Consider the following 23,021-nt stretch of genomic DNA (forward strand, 5'->3'; position numbering starts at 1 on the left):
AGAAATAGATTTCTTCACAAAAAAAAAAAAAAAAAAAATATATATATATATATATATATATTGATACCCCATATGTTTTCTGGTATGTGACACACTTTTCTGTTTGATTTGTAACGATTTTTTATTTTTTTTTTGCTATATTATGTGGAAAGAACCCTTTGATATAAAAGTTCACATTTTTATGTGGAGAAAAAATTAAATATAAAGGGTATGCAGAACTCTCACTCTTCCTATTTTAATTCTTGACAATAAGGGCAATTTTGATATTTATATATATTTAGTTTATACGTCTAATTTTTTTTATCTATAATTTCTTACACTATACTTGATCTAGCAAATACCGTCACATAAAATGAGACAAAAAGAGCTTGGAGTATTATTAACCTATAAATGTAAAGAAAAAGAAAGCAACATTAAAATAAAAATGCAAGGAGAGAATCTTTCTTTTTTTCTCTGTTTCCAAATTGTATAATAAGGTAATGGTCCCACAGCCAGAGAAGTTGACCCCACACCACAAGCTCCTTATATTGCTCAGAACATGAATCTTTTTTTAAAAAAAAAAATTATCTACTAGACATATTATTATAATTATTAATCTGTCTTGCCTAGCTAGTGGTCCACCCTTGCAAAAACAAATTAAACAATGCCTCAATAATGAAAATTTAAAATAATACTCCCTCTGTCCCTAATTATTTGTCAACTTTTGAATTGGCACACCTATTAAGAAAATAATGATTGACATAGTAAGTTTACCATTTTACCCTATTAATTATGAAGTGGATGAATTAAAAAACTTAAGATTTTCAAGAAGTTTTACCTTTTTTAAAGTAATAAATTAAGGGTATAATAGGTGAAAAAATATTGTCCTTTCTTGATTTATCAAAATGGACAAGTAATTAGGAACAACTAAAAAAGGAAAAGTTGACAAGTAATTAGAGACAGAGGGAATAATATGGTGATAATATAATTCTGGTACGATAACATATGTGCATTTCACTATACACACAATTAATTAATAAACAATTGCGATAAGATGATCAACAAGAAGACCAAAAACAAAACAAAAAAAAAAGAATTACAAGTTTCAGTAAAAATGTTGCTGCACTGGCAATGGCCAATAGTTTGTTTGATCTTCAACATTAGTGAACATGTTGCAAAATCCTTCTTCATGAGTTTGTTCTTCTATTTTAAAATTAGGTGTTTGAAAAACATGATCATGATTAATGTTGTTATGTGGACTGTTTGTTGATGATGTTCTTCCAAGATTTACATCTATTATTGTACTATTCTCATCACCACTTCCATTGTTCCAATTTGAACCTTCATTTTCTTTGTTCAGATTAAACAAAATTGGTGTACCTCCTCCTCCTCCTCCTCCTGATTCTCTGTTCCTCACACTCAGTAACTGCAACTGCATCACAAATAATATGATGATTAAAATTTACAATAACATTGGGAATCGTGCACAACAGTAGTCAGGAGGACAAAAAAGGCAACTATATACTCCTAATAATTATGTATTGAACACAAGAAAAAAGTCGGTGAATTGTTGAGGTCCCACACAACCTTTAAAAAAGATATTTAATGACGTAAATGAAAGAGTACTTTCCATTATTACATTTTGATTAATTAAAAGCTTTATTAAATGAAGGTCAAAATATGAAAAAAATTATTCATTTATTTTGAATTATTAAAAATTCTCAATAATTCACTTAATATGGATCGAGGGAGTCAGGAACTATACTAGTTTATTGCTGCGGAGTCTGGACTGCCAATGAATCTAATTTTTTTCTTAGTATTATTTCATAAAATTACATGCAATAAAAGTTGTTTATGATTGCATGATATATCTACTAATCTGAAAAATAAAACAAAAATATTATGTTATGTGAGGTGAAATAACACTAATAGTGTAACCATTCTTTATGTTATTAGTATGTAACTTAAATCCTCATTCATTTAACAGAAGTTTAAATTATATAAGCTGACAGTACAAAAAGTATAAATAGGTTAGTAATTAGTTTAATAGTGCGATATGGAAAGTTACCATTTAAGGTCAAAATAGATAACTTTTACTGTGTGAATTAATGAAATCTTTAAATTATACATACCTCAGAGTGAAGATTCTTGTTTTGAGTCTTGAGTGCATCATTATCAGACTTAAGTTTATCACACTGTCTCTTCAATATTTCATAATCTTTCTCCAATTGTTTAGTCTTACATCTTGCCCTTCTGTTCTGGAACCAAATTGCAATCTGCCTTGGTTTCAACCCTAAAGCTCTAGCCAATTGCATTTTCCTCTCAGGTTCAAGTTTGTTACCAATTTCAAAACTTCTTTCAAGTGCTTTCACTTGTTCCAAATTCAATCTCCTCTTCTTCTCACCAAGCAATTGTGAAGAGCCATCATCATCCGACATGTCAATATCGTCTACTCGCGAATCTTGATGGTCGAATGACATGGCTCTCCTCATTAACACCGATGAAATTCCTGTATCCACCACGTCCACAATAAATTAATTTGTCATTCGCACATATATATAGTGGCGGATCTAGACTATACTAGACACATTTTCAACTCGTAATTTTAAAAGTGTTATGGGTTCAATGTTTTAAAAAATTAAGGTTGAATACATCAAAGTATAAATTCTGAATCCGCTTATATATACCTAGCTTGGACTAAAGTCCAAAAACTAAAATAATTATGATCTAATAATTTCAAAAGCGTGATGTGCGATGCCCTAAAAAATAAAGGTTGCACATCAAGGATAAATTTGAATTCGCCTCTAGAAAGTAAAATCATTAGAATTCTCTAAATTTAACATTTGAGTATACATAAATATGTAATTAAATAACGCATATATAAAGAGCAAAATTCATTGATTCTAAATTTTGAATTCGTCACTGATATCACACGTAAAATGAAATACTTAAAGATAATAGTGGGAGAAATATAGAACCTTGAAATTCTTGATGAGGAGGATAAACACTAGGGAAGGAAGGAGGAAGTTCATTGTCTTCAGGTGCTCCAGGAACAAAACCCATAGTACCTGTACTACTAAAAAGCATGTTATAATAACTACAAAGATAATCTTATACACAAAGTAAACCAAATTAAAGTCATCAACAACTATATATATATATATATATATCTTATGTCTCGGTCTTTTCTTTTGTTGGTTGGGTTTGGTTGGGGGGGGCGGGGGTGTTGTGATGGCTAATGGGGACTTGAGGGGTGTTAATCAGGGCGACTCTAGGAGGGGGCGAGGGTATTTATCCAAACTCCTGACAAAAAATTACACTATATATATTAGAGTTTTTTAAGTGCGTATATATGTATATAAAAAATTCGAATCTCGTGAACACGAGATTAGAAGTTTGACTTAGTGGTTTAGGAAGTTCAAAAAATTCACCTTAAGTATTATATTTTTATATTACGAATCCAGGTAATGAAAATTCTGAATCCACGACGGACGGACGAGTGTTAATAATAAGTCAAGAGGGCTAATGGAGGAGAGGTTTTGAAGTGGGAACATGGAAGGTGATGAAGGGAACATTAACATGGGGTGGCAAGATGGAAACACTGGAAAGCCAGCGATGTTTTATTAATTATTTTTTTATTAAGAATTAACAACACATAACGTGAAATGTTATTAGATTTATTATCACACAAATATTCTCCTTACTTGCAATGTGATGTCCTTTTATTTTATTCTTCCTATAACTTGTGCTTTAGGTATCTAGATCACAATTCAATCTTTTTTACGTATTTTAAAAAAATTATAATAAGAAGCTACTATGTCAATTGTTTAAGATTATAAACTCTTGAGATTGATTAAAGTCACTAAACTTTACCTGTTATATCAGTACTGAAATCATAAAACTAGCTACTTGCTATATCTCATTAGTATATATTATATGACGAGAAAATACAATCATTAAACAGACTAAAGTTAACGGTAAAATTAGAAATTTTGAAAAAGGTATTCAAAACTTTAATTTATATCTTTACAAAGTTATGTTTGATATATATACACACAATATTATTATTATTATTATTATCCATATACACTACTTATAATTTTTCGATAAAAGTGTTAGAGTGACTACCTCAGGTGAATGTAGTCACGCCCCTAGCTAGATCGATGTATTTCATTAAGTCAATTGTTACGATGCTCAAGATTAGTAGACTGAACAACGTTATATTGTTCTAATGAGAGAAAATATAATAATTAGTTACCATAATTGAAGTCAACATGAGAATCCAAAGGAAACTAATTAGTGAAATTGAGGTCAGGTTTGGTGTGAAGTAAATGGTTTTTTCGTAAGTGATGATGTTCTTAATTTAATAGTTAATTAAATGGAAGTAATAATTAGAAGATGATGAATATTATGGTCTGCCGCAAAATCTGAACAAAGCATGTGGCTGGGCCATCTTTATAGACTTATTTCTTCGGTTCAAAATAAGTGGTGATTTTATTATTTTATTTTAATTTAAAATAAGTGATATTTTTGATAATAAAGAAGATATTAATGATATATTTTTTCAATTTTATTCTTTTTTAAATAAAGAAACTCTCCGTTCTACCCTACTTATTCTATAGGTAAGATTTTTATGAGCATGTTTAGACATGTATATTTGACCCTCTCCCCAATCCATAGCTCTTGGAGCAAAATTCCCTTGTAGAAGGACTCTCATTTCAATTTCACCTCCCTAACCCCTCTTAAAGGGAAGATGGTTGGTTATCTCCGGGAGGAATTCAAATCTAGAGAGATAAAACTCTTTCAAGAAGAAATAAGGCATTAGGCAATCTAGATCTTTTCTGTCATCAATTAACTCCTATTCCCACTTTTCGGGATTTACCTCATCAAAAAGTTATTATAGAGTTACATTTTTGGAAGTATTTTTATATTAATTATAGGTAGGTTCTTACCAAATTTGGAGAGTAGTTTTCTAAAATTAGTTGACTTAACTATGATTATGATATTTGTTAATGAAATATTATCTTGATCTTTAAACTTTAAATATGACACATGTCTCTAATCTAGACGTGGACTTGCGAAAAGGAGGGAAGGGTAATGGAGGGGAGTCGGATCCACTTTTTACTTGACACACCTATTAAAAAAAATAATTGACATAACGAGTTTACCATTTCACACCTATTAATTGATAGAAGTCCAAAATCAATTTACTCATTAAAGAGGTTCAACCTTTTTCAAAAATATTAACTCTCTAAATAAATTAAATTAAGGGTAGATAAAAAAAAATTGTCTTTTCTTTTTACATTTTTCTTATATTTTCTATCAATTAAAATTATATCACATAAATTAAACCATAATATAAAAACACATTGAAGTAAAATTCAAATTTAGCCTTTTGTTTTGACATTCCAACTCTACAAATGATTGATTCATTTAAAATAGTATTGATCCACAACCTAGTAAAATTTAGCGTCTTGTCCCTTTTGAGGATAATTTTTCAGTAAATGGTTAATTAATTTCTTAAATAGGTCGAAATCTTATATAATCTGCAATTTAATCGGTTCTTGGTGACTTTAGTACATGCAATGCGTTTTAAAATGATATAAAATTGCTACTTGGAAATTCAAAATCAAATCTTTAATGATCCCTATGATCCTGGGTTGTTTCTCACATGGTTTCATAATTTTATATTCTTGATTTTGAACCTTGACATAGTATGTCTTCATGTTTTTAAAAAATCATAATATCAAGTCATTTAAACGATAATTATTAGTAATTATTTATAATATATAAGTGGAATTAAAGTTTTTATTTCTTTTTATAATAAATGGAATTAATAATCTAAAAATACATAAATATTCTACTACAACACGTTAAAAGTCTATCTTGATCCATCATTTTTCAATATATACTTGTATTCGATATTGCGATCTGCCTCGAAGAGCGATGCATATAAATAAAAACTTCGACAACTTTACTACCTACTACGTATTAAAAGGCTAACTAGGTTAGGTATAGATGCACAACAATTAGAATTTGAGTACTATACCATTTGAACTGGGATAAATGAATCCCATATGATAAAAATAATGTGTGAATATTCATACCATATTACTAAATGCATCACATATATTTGAACATATATAATAATTAATGTATATTTTCACTAATATTAATTTAATAATTTTTTTTCATCAACAATTTTACTCAAAAGTTTTGGCCGCAAGAAGTGGGGATTCCATCTCCAAAGCCAAGTTAAAGTGGCTTACTTGCTATAGCTATTTAATTTATTAATTAAGTGTAGTACTTAATACATTATGGTAAAAATATATCTTTTACAAATTAGGCTCTTATTTTATCTTTAATGACATGACTTGTCGAAATCTTTACCATCATTTTATTTAAATGAAAAGACACGTGAAACTCTCATCACCATTCATTTAAAAGACAATTTCGATACTTTTAATATATTCGACTTACTTATCAAAAATCATTCTACTTTATATAAACACCAACATCTTTTTTGTAGTGCTTGATCAGCTAATGGTGGACTACAACTATCGTTCCTCAAACCAATTGACTTGCCCAAAAGCCACCCCAAATCCCATTTTCTTCTTACATTCAACTCTCTCAGGGTCGTTCAATAAACTATATTACAAAAAATAATGTATGCACTAACTTTTATAGAATGGAGTAAGAAAAAAGAATCGTTTGGTAGGATGTATAATGCATTATTTCGAGACAAAAAAGAATCGTTTGGTAGGATGTATAATGCATTATTTCGAGACTAAGGGAGTATGATTTAACAGAAATAGTTTGTTTCCTTTTTTATCTCTAAAAGTCATTGGCACAAATTCTCCACTTCAAATTCCTCGATTTGTCTACTTATTAATCTCTCGAAATCTTTACCCAATCTTGATTGATCTCTTTCCATCCACTGCTCTAACAACTACTCTATTCTTCTACTCAAATCAATTTCTACGCTGGTATTTAACAATGGGTTGCACCAATTCAAAGCCAAAAGTATGCCAAAAATGCAATGCACACTATTATTCTCCAGTGCATCGTAGCAACTCGACGAACAAACGTATTCCTATCGATAAAGAAGACTGTAGCATCCACCTGGTCTCTCTCACTTCCTCAACACTAGGATCTTTGAGACTTGATCCACTGAAACAACATATCAAAGATGATGAATTATTGTTCAAAAAAGATGAAGAGTTGGAAATGGGGCTGATTCAGACAAAGACATGGTCTCAAATGATCAATGAGAAAATCCCAAAAGTGATTCCTAAGACTACAATTACAACTTCTCCTGGTGGTGAACCAGAGAGTGTCAATGTTTGGGAATTGATGGAAGATCTTGAAGATATTAATCTTCTTGCATCTCCTCATCGTGTCTGTAGATTTTCTTTCGATGTCTTGGACAATCCTTATGATCAGCTTACGCCTCGACTGAAATCAAACTGTAGAGTTGCTGATCTTAAATTGGTGCAACAGAATGAAGACAAAGTGATTTTATACTTCACTAGCCTGAGAGGAGTGAGGAAAACGTATGAGGATTGTTGTTGTGTTCGGATGATTTTGAAGGGACTAGGTGTTAAGATCGATGAAAGAGATGTATCGATGCATGCAGGGTTTAAGAAGGAATTGAAAGAGTTACTACCAGGGGAAGGATACATGCTGCCAAGGGTATTTCTGGGGAGAAAATACATTGGTGGGGTTGATGAAATATGCAGAATGGACGAAAACGGACAGCTTGAGAAGGTAGTAGAAAGCTGTCAAAGGGTAGAAAATGGAGTTTGTGAGAGCTGTGGAGATGTTAGGTTTGTGCCATGTGAGACATGCTATGGAAGTTGTAAATTATACTATGAAGCAGAGTATGATGAAGAAGATGAGTGTGGTTTCCAACGATGCCCAGATTGCAACGAAAATGGGCTTATACAATGTCCGATTTGTTGTGACTAACATTCATCTGGTTTTATGGTGCTATCTATTTAAAAGGACAAAGATGAGCAAAGTTCAAGCCTAAGCTGATGGGTAGGAGCGGTTCTAAGGCGAGTTTTACAGGTTCAACTGAAGCATTATTTTCAGCTCAAACTATGTATACTTATGCAGAACAATTCTAAGCCCTAAGAATTCTAGGTCCTGAACTTTCTTCTGCTGCTGATAGGCAAAGGCTTCAAGCATCTAAACTAATGCAAATATCATCTAGCCAACAGATTATCCAACTTTTACTGCATATTCAACACATTAGTAGCAGTAGTATAATAGTTACACTTATCCAACTGTGAAACATGGTTGATAAGATTAGGTTCAAACAAATACTTTTCCAGCATCTGGCATGAAAGTACCAATAGCTTCCCAGTTTTTTCTGGCGCTAGGACTAGCAAGTCTAGGCAAATTCATAGCAGTAGTATGCGTGCGAATGCAGAATGAACGCAAGGTAACTTTGTCAATAACACGTAGATTAATGAATGATAAAATACCAGCTCACTGAAAAGCATGACATGTATGATCAACTTGTAATCCAATCAAGCGTATTACTTACATTGTACTCCCGTGAGTAGAGGAAATCAAATTGATTAAACCACGGTAATGACTGCACAATACCAACATGTTACCATAAGTATGAATCCTGTTACACCATGTTGTGCACTCTGCTTCAACTAGCTAAAATTGTTCATATTCACATTCATGTCTCCATGGACAGCTTACACCTTTGGACAATTCCATGTGGGCAGACATTGTGTCAGCCCTATTTACCAATTTGGTTCATCTCTATAGGAACTGTTTCTTTTTTGACACCATTGTTACCCAAGTCAGCAGCGACCTTGGCAGCCCGATTCAGAACATCTGAAACCCAAAAAGCTCCCTTGGAGAAGTAACTGCTGCTAACCACAGCGGTTGCAGCAGCTACGGCTGTTTTCCCTGTATAAGATGCAGCGGACATGGTAAGCTCAGAAAGATGGTACTTCTCGTCCACGCACTTAACAGTCTCCATGCCAGACTGAATTTTATCAGTAAGCCCAACTCTCTTGCTGAGATCTGCCACCTTTGCTGCTGCAGTAGATGACACATGATAAGACTCATCTAAAGCTTTGGCTTTGGTTAGCGCATCCTTACTTAGTTGATATCCCTTCACTATCATGGTTTCAACTACCTGCTGTGCCATGGTCACAGCTTCTCCAGGAGTTGAAACAAACTGATTTGTATGGACCTGCTAATTTACAGAAAGTTTTCAAAATGACATCAGGGAAGCTAAGCAACAACAACATACCCAGTGACCATTGACCAGTGTAATCCCACAAGTGGGGTCTGGGGAGGGTGGTGTGTACGCAGACTTTACCCCTACCTTGTAAAGGTAGAGAGGTGGTTTCCGGAAGACCCTCGGCTAAGTAAAGCATCAGGGAAGCTAAGGATAAAAATAAAACTGGAAAACAGCGGAATAAAAAAGAAAGAAAAAAGTGAGTTGTTTGAAGAATTAATTTGTTCTTACATCTCCACCAACATACCTCAGTCAATAGGTCTTATAACTTTCTGAATGAACTTTCCCCAAATTAACTAACAAGAGTCGAACTGAATTTTAGGGAACTCAATAATTGTGATAATGTACAAATACTTTTATCAAGGAAAGAATAACGAAAGGAAAAGAAGAATAGTAAAATAAGCTATTTAATTACATATCCTCAGCTCTAGAGCTCACCAAAGAAAGAAAATCATGATAAGCTCAGTTCACAAATTGGATACTATTAGCCGTGCAAACAGTCCCTTAAGAGCTAATTAATCTCAAAAGCGGAGCTGCCACTGAGATCATACTCCTATTAATTTACCGATGAATGATATAACATTTTTATTTTCATTTACCCTCATAGACAGGCAGTAAGAGAATTGATTGTCCAGACAAATAAGGCAAAACTTTAACTGAAAAGGAGATCAAATGGGAAAAACCTACTGCAGAGCTGCTTCCATTCTCCACCTTATCTATATAGTTATTCCAAGGATCGTCTTCATCTACATGGGCTTCCAAGCGAGATATACGAACACATTGATCTAGTATAGTGGATCCCTGAATCAAGGCTAAAAGGTTAAGAATTTTTTTATAGGTGCAAATTTGAAACATAAAATTAGCTGTATGAATTTATTGAATGCAGTACTAGCACCACCTAAGGAATAAATCTAGCATTTCACCCAATGCACATACTATGTCCAACTAAAAACAGAGAGAACAAGGTAAATGAAGAAAAAGAGCACAATGACGAGAAAACTAGATAGGGAATTAAAAAGAGCACAATGATGAGAAAACTAGATAGGGAATTAAAACATTAATTTTTTTATTATCGTGGTGTTCAGGCCAGCTACATGCACCTTGCCTAATTCATGGGATACCTGCCACCTCCCATGAATTAAAACATTAGTTTCAAATATAAAAGTAGAAAACTGGTATATACAACTCAAGCACAAGTACCAAGACGTCTCTACATGTAGATAGAGAATAGAAAAATGATATATCAAAAAGATTAGTTTGCAGATTCCCATGGCCTAGAATCAATGATCTACTGCATCTATGGTTGGTGGGTACACAAATAACTAGCAGCTTTGTTCAAAATAGTTATATTTTACCTAATTACCTTTTTCAAAAATTCAAAATATACAATCACATATTTACATGGTGAAAATACAAGATAGATCATATTAACTCGTTGCAACCATAGAAACCTAAAGGTATGTCAAGTAGTCAAATGTATTTGGAATTTAAGCATCCTTTTGTGCTATCACTCAGAATTGTTTGTCTCTAGGTTAAACTAAACCAAATAGAATGACACATAGGTAGTGGAATATAGTTTACCACCAAAGCTCATCTCACATAGCATCGATTGCTCTTATAGAGTTTCTTTTCTCCTAAAAAGGAATAAAAGCAAATGAGGGTCAAGGTTATAGAAACCTTGTAGGTAGTAATGTACAGAATGATATTGGATTTAAATACAGTGTATCGTGTCAGAGATAAAATTGATCACATTATTAAGAGAGATATTAGGTTTAAAGAATTGGCACAACAGATGGAGTCCACATTGCATTTGTTGCGGATATAAATATATATTTAATAAGAACATGTCCAAATAGGATAGCACATCAGAGCTCTTTAAAAGGACCTTCTAGGTGGTTGCACAAAGGCTGTTAATTTGTGTTCAGCTAGAAATCGAAAGGCTCGAACATTTATAAGTGAAAAGAACGAGACAACAATCTTAATTAAAAGTTCAAAACACTACGAAGAAAATTCATGACTAAGGAACGTAGATATAAATATAATATTTTTCATTGATGCTTCTAAAGCTTTGAGTCTAGAAAGTTACTGCAAGCACCTATTTTGGTAGATAATTGACTACTCTCTCCCTGGTTAAACAAAGAAATTATAAGCTTCAATAAGCATTAAACAAGCCAATAAAAAAATCTTTTTGATGTTCATCATGGTGATGATGAGTATAAAATTGACTCAGTAGCATATAGATATGCAGCATTGACTATGTAACGCCATTCACCTTGGAGGTTCTTTCTGCTAAGTAAAACTAACATAAAAGTGGAGTAAAGCAGAAACTTACGCTGAGTAAAATAGCAGTTTCCAGTGCATAACTATCCTTGAACGTAACATAGGCTATAGAAGCATATTCACTCAATCTGCATTCGATAAAGGCAACACTTGAAATCAGGAAGGGTTAAGAACATCCATCTTTTCTCACACAGCTTAATAGCATTGAACTCTCTCCATCTGCTACTTTTTTAAAAGTTTAAACATCGTTTTTGATGAAGAAAGTTTGGAATGCCCTATAGTGAGTTTCAGGACATTGAGATGATATGCTTCACTACTCACAATGGGTTGTCAACAGCAAACATTATCGGATCCTAACCTTGTTCTCTCTACACAAACATCTCAGAAATTATAGTAACACATAAGCTCTTGTTGACATTTCATAATGCTTTGAAGAAGTCACATGGAAAAGAGTGGCAATACACGTCTTATTTGACATATTTCACAAGGCAGAATTGCAATAGGACATGCAAACAGAATACTATTGATTAAGCATGTATATCAACTATTTCATCTTAGATAGACAAATTTTGGGAACCGCCAAGCATAAATTTACAGCACCGACAATAATCAGCTCGAAATGACAACTATGCTGTAGCAGAATTTGCAGGTAAACTCAAATAAATGAAAAGCTACCTGATGATCTCTACTTGTTCAATTTCACCACAGTGAGAGAAAAACTCATCGACATCTTTCTCTGTAGCTTTGGTAGAAAGACTCGTGACTTCTGCTGTGTAATGACCCAAATACATGGATAGAGACACGGTTCAAGTCCCAAGTAAAGGTGGCTTAACCTGATTAAATCAAGAAGAATAAATCATTCAAATTTCATAAGAGCTAAAATATAAAAGTTAACTTAAATTCATTGATTTATCATCATGTCAATACTTCTCAATCCATGGCTTGTCGAGGCCACTTTTAAGGGAAAGAACATTGAAAAAATTAAACAGATTCGATCTTTAAGATCCTTGTATAGACATGAAATAATGTATGATCAAGCTATTCATTTCCAAAACTCCTTTATATCAGAAATATTATTCTTACCAAGTTAAATAAAGACAAACATATGCTTTAGGATGTAACATCTGCAATTATCTTGAAATAGAAGAACAAAAAAAGATACCTTATGAAGATCAATGATATTTTTTGTATGAACAAGTAAGAAGCACACACAAATAGCAATTATCTTTATCAGGTTAAATAAAGATAAACATATGCTTTAGGATGTAACATCTGCAATTATCTTGAAATAGAAGAACAAAAGAAGATTTTGTATAAAGATCAATGATATTTTCTATAGCACAGCTCCCAGATTAAAAAAGGGTGTTCCAATAACTTTATCAGCTCAACAGTGCTAAGTGCATTCTGGCTATTGAAATAGGAAATATAGTAATTTAATCACTCAGATAAAGCCAGTAAGCCAATATTCTTCATAAGATCTCATCACAAATTTCAGTAGCTCTCCAAATAGTATAATAGAACACTTTAGACTAAAGACTAGTAAGAGATCTTCATAGCCTGTCGTTATATATATCCGTAATATTCATTTCTCTCTATTCAAGCCCATTTCATTTTTAAATATGTTTTTAAATAATCATAGTGTCTAAGCCAACTTGCACACACCTCAACTAATTCCACGAAAGATGTGTCACCTCCCACCAATAATAATAACTCTATACACCAATGCTACAACATACAGAAGAAATCACCTAGTGTATTAGTGTCTCTAGTGAGAAGGCTACGACAGATGGAAGAAATCAGCTAGTGTTATACTGTCTCTAGTGAGATTTGAATCCAAAACCTCATAATTCATTCTCAACTCACTTCATTAACCACTACATATGAAAGAAATCAGCTAGTGTTATACTGTCTCTAGTGAGATTTGAATCCGAAACCTCATAATTCATTCTCAACTCACTCCATTGACCACTACATATGAAAGAAATCAGCTAGTGTTATACTGTCTCTAGTGAGATTTGAATCCGAAACCTCATAGTTCATTCTCAACTCACTCCATTGACCACTACATATGAAAGAAATCAGCTAGTGTTATACTGTCTCTAGTGAGATTTGAATCCGAAACCTCATAATTCATTCTCAACTCACTCCATTGACCACTACATATGAAAGAAATCAGCTAGTGTTATACTGTCTCTAGTGAGATTTGAATCCGAAACCTCATAGTTCATTCTCAACTCACTTCATTGACCACTGGATCAAACTCATGCGTGTTTCAAGCCCATTTCATATTATCACTACAATACTCAAATATATTGACTTTGAAGAATAATTAGGGGCTCCATGAGATTTTCAGAATCTCATACTTGCAAGAATCTACAGTGATTTTTTATAAAAGTTACTTACTAGATTTGTGTATACATATTAGGTTAAAGTGAAGAAATTTCAGCACCAATAAAACCTTAGGATAATTGAATTTACAGATACATCTAAGTTCAATAAACAAACAGATAATCATATATTAAAAAGGAAATTTAGGCATCAAAAAGGTTTACAAATTAGAATCGCACCTGATAATTAATGATGATCAGATGGTCAAACCGGAACAGAGCACTCAGCCGCGGATGAGAAAGACAGAGAAATTGTAAACAGATAATTCTATTTTTACTAGAGGTATTTTTTAACAAGGGCAATTTGGTAAACATAATAAAGTGTTCACTCGGGGTCGTTTGGTATAAAGATTAATAACGCAGAAATTAGTAATACAAGATTAATAGTGCAGGGTTTATTTCTATCAAGTTTTTGGTATATTGTTTCCCACCTCACCTTGTATTTGGATTAAAACTCTATAAAAAAATTATTTCGAATGATACTCTTGAATTTTTATGTAATTAGATCAAGATAAATAACTGTCAGACAATATTATTTTTTATGTCCTTCTAACTAGCTATGAAAAGAACAATTTTGTTGTCATGTTTGCTAGTTTTTCACTTTAATTATTTGAGGATAAATAATGGACAAATTACTTAACTACACTCTTTTACTTACTTTAATATCCATTTATCCCTACTTATTTCAAATTTTTCAAAAATCCCTTATTTACCTATGTATCCTGCATGTATCCCGTGCACAACGGTATGTATCCTGCTATGTGGAATGTATCAAACATTTTGTATCTCGTGCACAACGCTATGTATCCCGCATGTATCCCGTGCACAATGCTATGTATCCCGCTATGTGGAATGTATCAAACTTAATGTATCCCGTGCACAACACTATGTATCCCGCTATGTGGAATGTATCAAACCTAATGTATCCCGTGCACAACACTATGTATCCCGCAAACATCATTTTTAAGGGATTTTTGATAAATAGAAAACTAGAAAGGATAGGATGTTATTTAGTATTTATAATATGTGGTTCCTATAATTTATACATAAATAATTGTCATTTAATAAAGAAAAAATGGTCAAAAATGTACTTAAACTATGAGAAAGTACCAAAAATGTCTTTTGTTTATAGTTTTGTTAAAAAATGTCCTTGGTGTCAATACTTTGGATCAAAAATATCCTTACTGTCAATACGTTGGTCCAGGAATGCCCCTATAGTTACTAAATGGGTCAAAAATGTCATTTTCAGAACACATATATTATTATTTTTCTTTTTAAACACATCTTCTTCCTAATTAAAATATTATTAAAGAACCATGTTCTTGTTTTCTTTCTTTTATAATCACTTTAACAAATAAAAATGTAAGAAATATTTTTTTTCTTTTTAATATCATTTCATCAATTAAAATAGAATAATTTCATGTGCCCTTTTGATAGATAATATATGTCATTTATATAAGATCATAGTATATCCATCATTAATTTATATTTATATAACAATAAAAAATAATTATAATAAAATTAGAAATATTTTCATTTTTTATTTTATTTTTTGAATTGAAGTAAGATACATTTGCTAATTTTAAAAAATATTATTAGAAAAAAAAAATTGTTAAAAAGAAAATAAATAATATATTTATTTGAAAAATGAGTATTTTTGATTCATTTAATAACAACAAGTGCATTTTTGGACCAAACTACAAACAAAAGACATTTTTGTTCCTTTCGCATAGTTTAAGGGCATTTTTTATCCTTATCCCTTTAATAAATTGATCACTCACAAAATGTCACCTTTCAATATATATAAAAAAATGATAAACCATTTACTTTTAAAATCAAAAAGACGGTCAACAATGGTAAAATTGAATAAACCATTTACATTTACACATAAAAAATGCAAGTTGTAATTTTAATATGTATGTAATTTTTAAATTGTTCAAATTACAAATAATTAGAAAAATCACACAAATATATATTAAGATCACAAACGTCATATTGTGATAAATTTCTTTTTTTAATTTATAAATGTTAAACAACTCACGTTTCAAATTTGTATTGATTTGTATTGGATTTATTTTGTAACAAATAACTCTCTCAAATAATTTGTAAGCTAATTTATTTAAATAAATTTACTAGTACAAATATAAAAACTAAAAAAAATAAAAATAGACAAAATAATTAAAATACTTTGAGGGATATTTTTGTCTTTACATAGACTTATCCCATGGTATTATATCCTATGTATTACTAATACCTCCAAATGGAAGGTATTAGTAATACATCTTATAATACCATGTAGGATGTATAACTAATCCATAAATTAGTTATACATAGACCCAAATTCCTACCAAACATAGTACTAAATAATACCATACATAATACATGGACTATTTCTTCTAATGCGGCCTACCAAATGATCCATTATTTCTTAAATTCGTGTCCCGACAAAAAAGTCACATAAAATGAAAATGGAGAGGGTATAGTACTATTTCCTTTGTCCCATTTTATATAGCACATTTTCCTTTATAATCTTTCTTATAAAAAAAATCATATAATTAGAAATAATTTAACTTTAAAATTATTTTTTTACTTTTAATGAAATGAAACTCAACCACACAAATATCCAAAAATTATTTTAGATCACAAATTTTAAAAATCTTTATTTTTTTAAACATCGTATCAAGTCTAAGATGACACCAAAAATGAAACGAAGGTAGTATTATTTTATTGCATTAAAGCTATGAGTGGCAATTTCTTTGTTTGCAACCTTTTGACGAGCTTAACCACTGGCTAAAATGTTCCCTAAATTTTTTTTTATTCTATAAAAAATAATCTTTTTAATAAAAATTATTTATTTTTTGTTTAAGTACCATAGTCCATAGGAAATTACTCAACAACTTTTTACAAGAGTGCCCTTGGAAGTCTCTTAACAGTTTTTTACAACAAAATAGTCACTTAAGTTTGCCTAAACATAATAAAAGATGTCTTGTTTATTTCTTTGTAGTGATTTTCTAAGACACTTAAAAAGAGTAATTTAAGGGCCCTTTTCATACTTAAATATAAGGGAAAATTGTATATAATAGCAAATTATTAATTCAAATTAAATGCTATAAATATAGTTTGATTTAATTGTACCTCATAGCAAACTGTTGCTATTTCACCTCTCTCCTGATGAATCTCGCTCGCCACTCTCGTTCTCTCCCTCGCCTCTCTCGTTTTTTATACAAACGCAAGTGTATAAAGTGTGTTTGTGTTTGTATAAAGCGAGAGAAAATTGTATATATACATATATTTTCGTTCCCCTCTCTCCCCTCTCCCCTCTCCCAGATCTCGCTCTCTCACTCGCCTCTCTCACTTTATACAAAAAATGCAAATTGTATAAAATGTGTTTGTGTTTGTATAAAGCGAGAGAAAATTGTATATATACATATATTTTCGTTCCCCTCTCTCCCCTCTCCTAGATCTCGCTCTCTCACTCGCCTCTCTCACTTTATACAAAAACACAAATGTATAAAATGCGTGAAAATTGTGTATATATATATATATATATATATATATTTTCATTTCCCTCTCTCCCCTCTCCCAGATCTCACTCGTCTCTCTCACTTTATACAATTGATCTTTTTGTATATGTATACCAAAACAGATTATACAACTGCTTTCTTTTGTATATGTATAGCGAAATATACATATTTATATTTGCTATGGAGCGCAATTATGCAAACTTTGCTATAACATACAAATATGAATTTTGTGTTTGTTATATGTGAAAGTTGCTCTAAATATAGTTGAGTGTTTTTTTGTATAAAATAATTCTATGACTTAAGTAATAAATAAACGTTGAATGACTATCTATAAAATCTACCGTAATTTCGTGCTTTAATATGTAATTTTTGACTTTTTGTGAGTGCGAGTTCTTTGCATAGTCTACGCTTTCTATTTTAGTGTCAAAATTTACTTGTATACACAATTTTTATATGAAAATGTGATATTTTAAGTTAAGTTTGGTATGGAGGATATTTTAAAACTATCTTTTTTAGAAAAATAAGTGCTCGAGAATCTGAAAATAATTTGAAGTATAAAAAAACAAATGATTAATGAATAGCATTTCAAGTTCACGGGTTCTTTGCGTCCTCTTCACCCCAATGCTCCCAACATCTACCCTTTGACCACACCCCATAAATCATAACGTTGTTTTTCTGCATTACATAAATATATATTTACAATGTTTTTATTTAATTATTAAATAATAAAAAAGATTATTTTTCAAAAAATACTTATTCTTTTTTCTCAAATAAATACTTTGTATTAAACACACACATAAAATCGCTTCAATATTGGTACTAAATCTTCCGAAATGCAGACCTAAAAACAACTAATTTAACCTTATTAAAGTTGCTTAAACTACAAATTTCATACAACTTATGATCATCATCCAGATCGAGTGTTGTATATTGCAAGAATTAGATAAAGAATAAGGATATGTTTTTTGAAGAAAAAAAAGAGTATTGTGTAATAATTACTTTTTAAGAAACAAAGGAGTACGCATTACCAAAGTCTAGAAGCATTTAGACCATTCTATATATATATACTCCCTCTGTTGAATTATATTTGTTCATTATTGATTGTGCACATCTTTTAAGAAACTATAAATAAAAAGATAATTTTATTATATCACCCTTTAAATCCCTGAACGGCTGAACATAATGTCTTGAAAAATGTAATATAGAAAAATGACTATAATTAATGATAAGAATAAATTAGAAATTAAGTGTAATATTATCCATTGATTTCATGGATAAGAAGAGTTAGATATTCTAAAATAGTATAGTGGACAATGATTATTAAATTGAGGATTTTTTTTATTTTTTATTTTTAAATCCCTTTCCCATCCACGTCCTTTAAGTTATAAATTCAATACAAATCTATAAGATGGACCCTGCGGTCAAATTTAATGCCAGTGCAGTCCTCTGTAATGGCCCGCATATGGCCGGTTGGTGGCATTTTTATTTAGTGTTGTCCTAAAATAAAGGCTAGCTTTTCAAAAATCAAAATAAATCGTGTTTCACCAGACATTGCTTAGGATCAATGGATCATGTTATTAATGCACAATTTACTTTACATATTGAGTCATTCACCTATCAACTTGGGAAGCAACAAATACCTTGGTTTATCTTCGATTTCAATTTGTTACAATCAAAAGCTTCAACAAGCCCTAAAATCTCTTGTATGTAATGTGTATATATTGTAGATAGTAAAATTTATATCGAGAAAATAATAATCTAGACTGGGAAATAACGCAACAATCATATAGTATTTTATTTCAAATTTGAGCATTACAATCTTTATGAATTCTCTTGTTCGTTTTTTCGAATAAATTCAAAAGTTTGTAAGCTTGATCTTGAATTTCGATAAACTTGGTCTTGACTTGTACGTGGATTCAAGAGCCTTTGATTTTGATCTTGAATCTTGATGAACTTTAACTTGATCTTGTCTTGTACTTCAATTCAATGACTTTTGAGTTTGTTCTTGAATCTAGTGGTCTTGATCTTGAGTGATTTTTTAACTCGAATATTTATTTGCTTGAATTCTTGAACTTGTAGTTTGTAGAGATATCTATGGCGTTTGATCCACGTGCTCTCTCTAGTTTTTGGTTAGAATTTTGGTGTATTTTTTTATTTATGAGGACCCTATTCATAATTGTAGAATGGAGGAGCTAGTATGAAAACAGGACTCCTTCGGACAAATAGATTTAAGTGACATGATATATTGTGCTTTAGCAAAGTGAATTCGTCATTTATAGCTCAAATCAATGGACTGATCCAATAAAATTAAAATTTAATTAGATTCATTTTTATTGAATTTAAATAATTAATTTCATTATATTAATATACAATATTTATTTGAACTAATATACTCTTAAATTTAATATAATCCAAATCACTTTATAAATTTATATCCAATAAACTTTAACGTCCCTATTAAAGCAAAACCTACACATTCTAACGTCCAATACTCTTGGTACAACTACTTCCCTAGTAGAATAATAATATAGTTCCTAGATAGTTACTTATTGGCCAATAATTTGAATGGGAAATTGAAATCCACAAAATTAATATCTCAAAAGATGGATGTGTCAATTAGAATAAATATATATATATATATATATTTGTATAATATATAGTTGTCGACGACACAGTGATGATGGGATCAGTTTTCAAACAAATGAAATTGATATGACACAGGGTTTCTTGATTTGGTGTCCTCTCTAAAGGTGACCATTCATAAAGGTAAAGGCAACATCAAAGTCTTAATTAGTCGATGAGGGCTCAACCCTTTTCACTATCTCTACATATATATATATATATATATATATGATTTATTTGAATATGACATTTTTTAAAACACCAAGACACCCTTTTCATGAAACACAATTTCAATGTCCCTTTCTCTTAATATATGTATCTCATTTATAAATATGTCGACCAGAATATCACTACTAGAAAATATGAAATTAGCTACAGAATTTATCGATAACTAATTTATTGCTAAATAGTTATCCCTTATCCATAGTTAAATGAGATTAACATAAACTTTTTGTTGTTTAGCTATAAAATTCTATCTGTCATTGATTTTTGATAGTGAACAATAGTCTATATATACACAATATATTGTCACTATAGATTTTCTATCTCTAGCCTAACATTATTCCCATTATATTGGCATGCATTCATCTAATTAACCTTTTTAATCATAAAAAGAGTAGTTTACTGTGGACGCTGACGTGGCTTCGTTAAGAAGTCGTTTTCTCACTTCATAAAGAATTAATTAAACCAATACTCTAATCACTGCATTATGTCTCTAATACTCTAGCTAGAATGTCATTAGATTCTTCCCGATATAATGGTTATTACTTTCTCCGTTTCAGTTTGTTTGATACATTTTGATTTGGCATGGAGTTAATATTATAATCTTAAATATAGGAAAATTAAAATTGAAATTAAAAATCTATTAAAATTGAAAAAAAAATCTCTTTAAATAAACTAAAACTATGTAGATCGAAAACAACTTGAAGCGGAGTGAGTGATTAATACCCTTGTCAATCAAAGGACATGAATGAGACATGTCTTATTGTAAAAACAGGGTCTAATTGCTTGTTTGGCCAAGTAGTTAAAAATTGTTTATTTTTAAAAATATTTTAAATAAAATAGCTTTTTAGAAAAATATTTTTTAAGAAAATAATAATTTATAGGGAAAAAGGTTCGAAATATATCCGAACTTTGGAAATTGTTGTAACAATTCCAAACTTTAAGCATGACCCATTACCCACCTGCACTATTTAATAATGTATTTTAAAGGTATGTATGTGCTCACGTGGACACGTTACTATTTATAATGACACAATATTTATGATGTCCAATAGTGAAGGGGGTAAAAGGTCCTTTCCAAAGTTCGGGATTGTTATAGCAATTTCGGTCAAAGTTCAGATATATTTCAGACCTTTTTCCCTAATGTATATTTAACTAATTCATTTTTAAAATATTTTTATTAACCATATTGTGCTTGTCTAAAAAAAATGTTTTTGGGCAATGTTTTAGTTTCTACATTAAGAATGACAGTCGGCAGTCGCACATACTATTCAATATTTATTTTTCCTGCTTTAAGAATACTTTATTGCTTCGATATATAGGTGTGAATTGAAATAAAAAAATATAATCCCTCCCTCATATATAAATTTAGAATTAATTTGATTAACTATCGAAGCTAATTAAATTGATTTAATATTTTAAAATAATAAATTAAATAATTCTAAATTACAATTTTTTTCGTAATAATTTGATGAAAAAATACAGCATCTTAAAATGTTGATAGTTGAACTCCCGAAAAATAAAAATAAATGACAAATGTTATAGTACAGAGGAAGTATTTATAAACTAGAGCAAGGAATGACAGTGTTGAGCAAATTCCATAATTAAAATTGGTAAACATCAATACAAGCACACCATTAATTATGAGATTGGCCTAGCTAATTAATATCGACCAAAATCTAGATATCAAATAAAGAAGAAATACAGAACTAAGTATATAGGAGATTGATTAGTGCACCCAAATATATATAATATAGTAATTATATATAAATAAATGATTGAAAATTACATAATTAAACTACGAATAATTGCAGCTTCTGGACTATCAGCATCAATGGTTGACAATAACTGAGAAAGTCGATCACTGAGATCAGCCACCTCTTTATGCAAATTCCTAATATAGTTGCATGTTTCTTGGAGCACCTTAGGTGCTGATGCCTGCAACATATCGATTCGTAAATTCATTATCGATTTCTATATAAACATGTAACTTATAAATATTATTGTCGATGTGCAAAATTTAAACTCATAGACAAAATATACCTTAATTGGTGGAACGACTTAAAAAAAAAAGGTCAAACATTGAGTATATTCTAAATTGGTTCTATGTATGTAGTATATTGTGGGACCCAAAGCAGCATTCTGGAATTACGAAAAAAATTGTGAACTTATGGAGTACTTAAAAAGCGAAAGAATTATTCATGCTATTTTAAATCAATACAACCAAATTAAAGGACTCGTGAAAATGATATTATTTTTAATAAAGAGTGTTTTACCTTCACTTTTCGACATGATTTTGAATAAGATGAGCTTTAGATCGCGTATAGAAAACAAAAAGAAAGAAAGAGAGATTCACACGGCACTAAATGTCTCAACTGCTCTGACTAAACTGACATTACATATAAAATAACATTTTAGAGTGCATTTCCAGTAACTGCTGACGGATGCATGTACAATTTCATATTCGAACCTACATACAAGCTGAATTATAATGAGAGGTCTATTACTTATACCATACTACATCTTGTAACGCATTCAACACTATATGTAAATATCCAAAAATGAAAGTGCATATAGAAGGAAGAAATAAAAACCTTGTTGGAGCGACGATTACGAATTTCAGGAAGAAGTTGCTGCAATTTGGAGACGAGTTGTATGATCTGATCATCTGAAATCCTGGAGGTGCCTCCTTCTGATGACTGCCTCGACCTTCTCCCAGACATAGTTTGAGATAAATCT

The 23,021-nt window shown here is 30.8% G+C and overlaps 4 protein-coding genes across 6 annotated transcripts in view; 1 reads left to right on the forward strand and 3 right to left on the reverse strand.

Moving 5' to 3' along the window:
- Nucleotides 1-1,084: 1,084 nt before the first annotated feature.
- On the reverse strand, nucleotides 1,085-3,098 carry LOC125836403 (homeobox-leucine zipper protein HAT7-like). Its single transcript, XM_049515573.1, has 3 exons — nucleotides 2,958-3,098; nucleotides 2,112-2,488; nucleotides 1,085-1,411 (listed from the first exon to the last, which is right to left on the reverse strand). Exons 1-3 carry the CDS (start codon nucleotides 3,064-3,066, stop codon nucleotides 1,085-1,087), a joined length of 813 nt encoding a protein of 270 aa, XP_049371530.1. The 5' UTR covers nucleotides 3,067-3,098.
- A 3,877-nt stretch (nucleotides 3,099-6,975) lies between these two features.
- LOC125836719 (uncharacterized protein At5g39865-like) lies at nucleotides 6,976-7,947 on the forward strand. Its single transcript, XM_049515933.1, has one exon. It carries the CDS (start codon nucleotides 6,976-6,978, stop codon nucleotides 7,945-7,947), a length of 972 nt encoding a protein of 323 aa, XP_049371890.1.
- A 527-nt stretch (nucleotides 7,948-8,474) lies between these two features.
- The window catches only part of LOC125836181 (binding partner of ACD11 1-like), a 167,264-nt gene continuing 152,717 nt past the window's right edge, over nucleotides 8,475-23,021 (reverse strand). Inside the window, exons 1-5 of one of the 3 annotated variants that reach the window (XM_049515285.1) lie at nucleotides 14,103-14,150; nucleotides 12,203-12,364; nucleotides 11,580-11,655; nucleotides 9,935-10,048; nucleotides 8,475-9,199 (exon numbers count right to left, since the gene is read on the reverse strand). In XM_049515285.1, the coding sequence (XP_049371242.1) occupies nucleotides 8,738-9,199; nucleotides 9,935-10,048; nucleotides 11,580-11,655; nucleotides 12,203-12,318 (768 nt within the window). In that variant the 5' untranslated portion in view covers nucleotides 12,319-12,364; nucleotides 14,103-14,150 and the 3' untranslated portion in view covers nucleotides 8,475-8,737. Of the gene's footprint in view, nucleotides 9,203-9,934; nucleotides 10,049-11,579; nucleotides 11,656-12,202; nucleotides 12,366-14,102; nucleotides 14,151-23,021 lie in introns of those variants that run through there. The other 2 variants (XM_049515283.1, XM_049515284.1) reach the window with 2 other exon arrangements.
- On the reverse strand, nucleotides 21,858-23,016 carry LOC125836191 (transcription factor PRE6-like). The gene is made up of 2 exons (XM_049515294.1): nucleotides 22,877-23,016; nucleotides 21,858-22,220 (listed from the first exon to the last, which is right to left on the reverse strand). Exons 1-2 carry the CDS (start codon nucleotides 23,003-23,005, stop codon nucleotides 22,068-22,070), a joined length of 282 nt encoding a protein of 93 aa, XP_049371251.1. The 5' UTR covers nucleotides 23,006-23,016; the 3' UTR covers nucleotides 21,858-22,067.

Source organism: Solanum verrucosum, unplaced genomic scaffold (genome assembly GCF_900185275.1).
Source record: "Solanum verrucosum unplaced genomic scaffold, falcon-dt-bn FXZP01000278.1, whole genome shotgun sequence".
Lineage (NCBI taxonomy): Eukaryota > Viridiplantae > Streptophyta > Magnoliopsida > Solanales > Solanaceae > Solanum > Solanum verrucosum.

What these genes read in the sequence shown, in the direction of transcription:
- LOC125836403 (XM_049515573.1), bottom strand. Translation starts at nt 3,066, where the DNA reads ATGCTTTTTAGTAGTACAGGTACTATGGGTTTTGTTCCTGGAGCACCT. An exon ending in TCCTCATCAAGAATTTCAAG is followed by an intron (nt 2,489 to 2,957) that starts GTTCTATATTTC and finishes TGGTGGATACAG; the next exon opens with GAATTTCATCGGTGTTAATG. An exon ending in ACAAGAATCTTCACTCTGAG is followed by an intron (nt 1,412 to 2,111) that starts GTATGTATAATT and finishes TTTGTGATGCAG; the next exon opens with TTGCAGTTACTGAGTGTGAG.
- LOC125836719 (XM_049515933.1), top strand. Translation starts at nt 6,976, where the DNA reads ATGGGTTGCACCAATTCAAAGCCAAAAGTATGCCAAAAATGCAATGCA.
- LOC125836191 (XM_049515294.1), bottom strand. Translation starts at nt 23,005, where the DNA reads ATGTCTGGGAGAAGGTCGAGGCAGTCATCAGAAGGAGGCACCTCCAGG. An exon ending in GTAATCGTCGCTCCAACAAG is followed by an intron (nt 22,221 to 22,876) that starts GTTTTTATTTCT and finishes GATATGTTGCAG; the next exon opens with GCATCAGCACCTAAGGTGCT.